General features: G+C 35.7%; 1 protein-coding gene across 1 annotated transcript in view; it reads left to right on the forward strand.

The window, feature by feature from the left end:
• The window catches only part of ZFR (zinc finger RNA binding protein), a 51,104-nt gene extending 47,596 nt beyond the window's left edge, over window positions 1-3,508 (forward strand). Inside the window, exon 17 of the mRNA XM_045285267.1 lies at window positions 3,344-3,508. Within this exon, the coding sequence (XP_045141202.1) occupies window positions 3,344-3,508 (165 nt within the window). The remainder of the gene's footprint in view (window positions 1-3,343) is intronic.
• The last annotated feature ends 22 nt before the right edge of the window (window positions 3,509-3,530 follow it).

The raw sequence follows: 3,530 nt of genomic DNA on the forward strand, positions 1-3,530 counted from the left end.
TGTTATTTTAAATTCTTATTACTGACATTCTAGATAATTATTATGGGTTAACTAGTATAGGAAATTGTTTCAAGCTTGCCAATTGTGTTCCTTAAAAAGTATATACCAGTTTATGCTCCCAGAAGTAAAAATATCTATGGTACCAGTCTCATCAGGTGTTGTTTTACCTGGCCCTTTTAACTTTACCAGGCCTAGAAACTAATATTGAAATAAATTAGTTAATGTTGTCTGCTTGGATCAGTCATTAAAGGGTCATTGTGGCAGTTTAAACAAATACAAGAGGCTTTGAGTCCGCCTGATTGGGTTCAGATATCAGCTTATACTTGTCCTCTTTAAACTTGCTTTTCCGCTTTACATACCTTTTTTTTTTTTTAGGTCTATGAGAATTAAGTGAAATCTTGTGTTTTAAATACTTACTGCCATTCTGACACTTAGTAAGCATTTAATAGCAAGTATACTTCATGAATATTGTTTGTTTTAAGCAAATGAACTATTCCTAAATTTTAAATCACTTAATTTGGAGATTTTTTGTTTTAATTCTTTTTTTTATTAAGATCTTCAACATTAACTTAAAAGGTCATTTCCCAAATTTGATTCTGTATTTCTTTAATGTTACCTTTTTGTTTTTAAGTGCATGTATTTCTGAATTTATAAAGCCCTGTATATAGTTGTTTCTGTAATTTCAAATGCCTGCTTAGAAAATGAGCCATGTTCTTTAGAAAATTATTTTTTGTTTGCTTGACAGCTAATGATGTTAGAAGGCAGAGACTAGATACAGGTTTAGGTATATTGAATGCGTTCCATAAAATTTCTTGGTTTCTGATTAGTTTCTAACTTTATATACCAGTAGGAATTCTCATTTCGTAAGGTCAGTCAAGAGCAGATTTTGAAAGACCTTTGAATTACCGTATATACTCGTGTATAAGCTGAGTTTTTCAGCACATTTTTTATGCCATTTCGTGGTAAAATTAGGTGATAATATTTTTACTGGAGCTGTGAAGATTATTACTTTGTTCCTAAAATTATTCTAGTTCATAAACATTTATTATCTACTATACACTATTTATTTATGGTAAGCACAGGGATTATAATACACGACACTGACCTCTTCTCATTGGAAATCTTAAAATAGCACTTGATTTATCTTAGATGAGAGGTGTTTTATACAGGTGTGATGGTCAGTCATGAAGTATTGTGTTCCTGGTCAGAGTGGTTGGTACGATAGCTGGGCACCATCTAGTTTTTGTAGTTACAAGATAGTGGAGGCTGTAGATCATGAGATCATATGTTTGCAACATATATAGAAATACCCTTTGCCAATCTATAAAAGGGTAAATCAAAAGATATTAATATTAGGGTTCTGGTTCTTCCATGTACACGCTTATTTCAAACAAAATATTTAAACCTGTCTCTGAAATTAGTGGATGGCTGCAAACAGGTTCTCCCAATAACATACACTGGTCTTAGTCTCTTCCTCTCCCTCCACCCCAGCACCACCACAATCTATTCAAAGCTGACTTCTGCAGGAATCTCACCTGCTGGGCTAGTTGCCTTCCAGACAGAGAGGTCAGCTCAAAGGGGTATGGTGGCTTGTTATTTGGGATCACAAATTTTTTCAAAAGGATATAGGACAATCATGGGGACTTATTGAAACTGCAGTGGTGAGGAGACTTTCCCAAAGAATATTTTCCCCTAATGACAACACCCCTTCTGCTTTTTCTAAGTTACTATGGGGTGTCTTACAAGAATTTTGGGAAACCTTACCCCATATGCCCTTTATCCTTGAAAATTGCCCCTCTTTGTTCCTTCTTGTTCTCAACATTCAAAGGAAACACAATTTGAGTTCTCTGTGGATGATGACAAAGCTGCTGTATTGACATTGTGCAAATCTGGGAGCATAGCATTCCTCAGGCAAGGGCTAGAAAGCTGGAGACACTGACTTCTGAAGTGTATAGACCTAGATGGAAGACAGGTCCAAAAGCAATTGCTTTACATTTTGGAATCTTTAAATTTTTCTTTAATAAAGGTTTCATTGGTTTTGTAGCCATACTTTTTGTTGTTGTTAATCATTTTATTGGAGGGCTCTTACAAAGCGTAAAACAATTCATCATTCAAATGTGTTAAACACACTTGTATGTGTTGCCATCATCATTTCCATACTTTTTGACTTAACCTCGTACATAGGGTTTTCTAAATGATAGAAGCATATTCCTTAAACACTAAAACTTAGAAGGTACGTAGTTTGAATGCCAGCTCTACTATTTGGTAAGCTCAAAAACCAAACTCAACTGCCATCGAGTCTTTTCCAACTTAAAGTGATTTTATAGGACACGGTAGAACAGCCCCTGAAGGTTTCCAAAATCATAACTCTTCATGTGAGTAGAAAACCTTGTGTCTCCCAATGAGCATCTATTGATTTTGAACTGCTGACTTTGTGGTTAGCAGACCAGTGTGTAGCCACTACTGCACCGTTTGTATTAAAAATTATTGAGTTGGACACTTTAAAGGGTGAATTAAACTTACAGTATGTGCAGTATCTCTCAATTTAAAAATCTAAACACCTTGAAAACCTGGGATGATTGCTCTCTAGGTCAACACTTGTTTTTCTTTCTATTCACTGGTTTCCATTGTTCGTCTCTCAAGTGTAATTTCCTGGAAAACATCAGTTTTCTTTCTTAGGATAATAGAAGTGCAATTTGTATATCAAATGAGGAGTTTTATAATACTCATTATTATGAAGGAAACAAAAACCTTAATTTTGGGGGGCTTTTTTTTTTTTTAATCTTTTTCACTTAATAGAAGAGTGTCCTGCTCTGTCTCACAGCTTAGGATCATTGCTCTTGGTAATAAAGACCTAACGTGTGAGAGCTCTAAATAGCGACAACATTTTAAAGGCTATCATATCTTTATAGAAAAAAATAAGCAAGACCTGCCATTGAATTGATTCTAGCTCGTAGCAACCCTGTAGGACAGAGCAAAGCTGGCCCTTTGGGATTCCAAGACTGTAAATCTTTATGGGAGCAGAAATCCTCATCTTTCTCCTGCAGAGCCAGCTGGTGGACACGAACTGCTGACATTCTGGATAACAGGCCAATGAGTAACCCCCACTATGCCACCTGTTAATCTGTTTTAATATTTCCTTCATTAAGCACATCTTAGAGAATCTTTTCAAAATGTTTATTTTTTAAAGGTTTTATTACATTATTGCTTCTCACCCCCACCCCCCGCCAGGCTTTTAAAGTCTAACTTTTCACTTCCTACAGTGTGTCATTTTAGTGTTTGAAGTGGGTTATCTCATTGGTCTGTGAGTTTTTGAGCACTGCTGTGTGGTTTCTCATTGTAGGCAATGGAGTTACTAGTGGAGAAAGCGATCAGCAGTGCTGCTAACCCTCAGAGCCCTGGGGATGCACTGAGAAGAGTGTTTGAGTGCATTTCTTCAGGGATTATTCTTAAAGGCAAGTTTTTCGTAATTTGTACTGATTCATATTTTAGTCAAATACTGGACTAGGAAATCATCTTTTCAGATAGTT

This window comes from Echinops telfairi, unplaced genomic scaffold, assembly GCF_000313985.2.
Source record: "Echinops telfairi isolate 266 unplaced genomic scaffold, ASM31398v2 ScPeMD7_7469;HRSCAF=8507_1, whole genome shotgun sequence".
Lineage (NCBI taxonomy): Eukaryota > Metazoa > Chordata > Mammalia > Afrosoricida > Tenrecidae > Echinops > Echinops telfairi.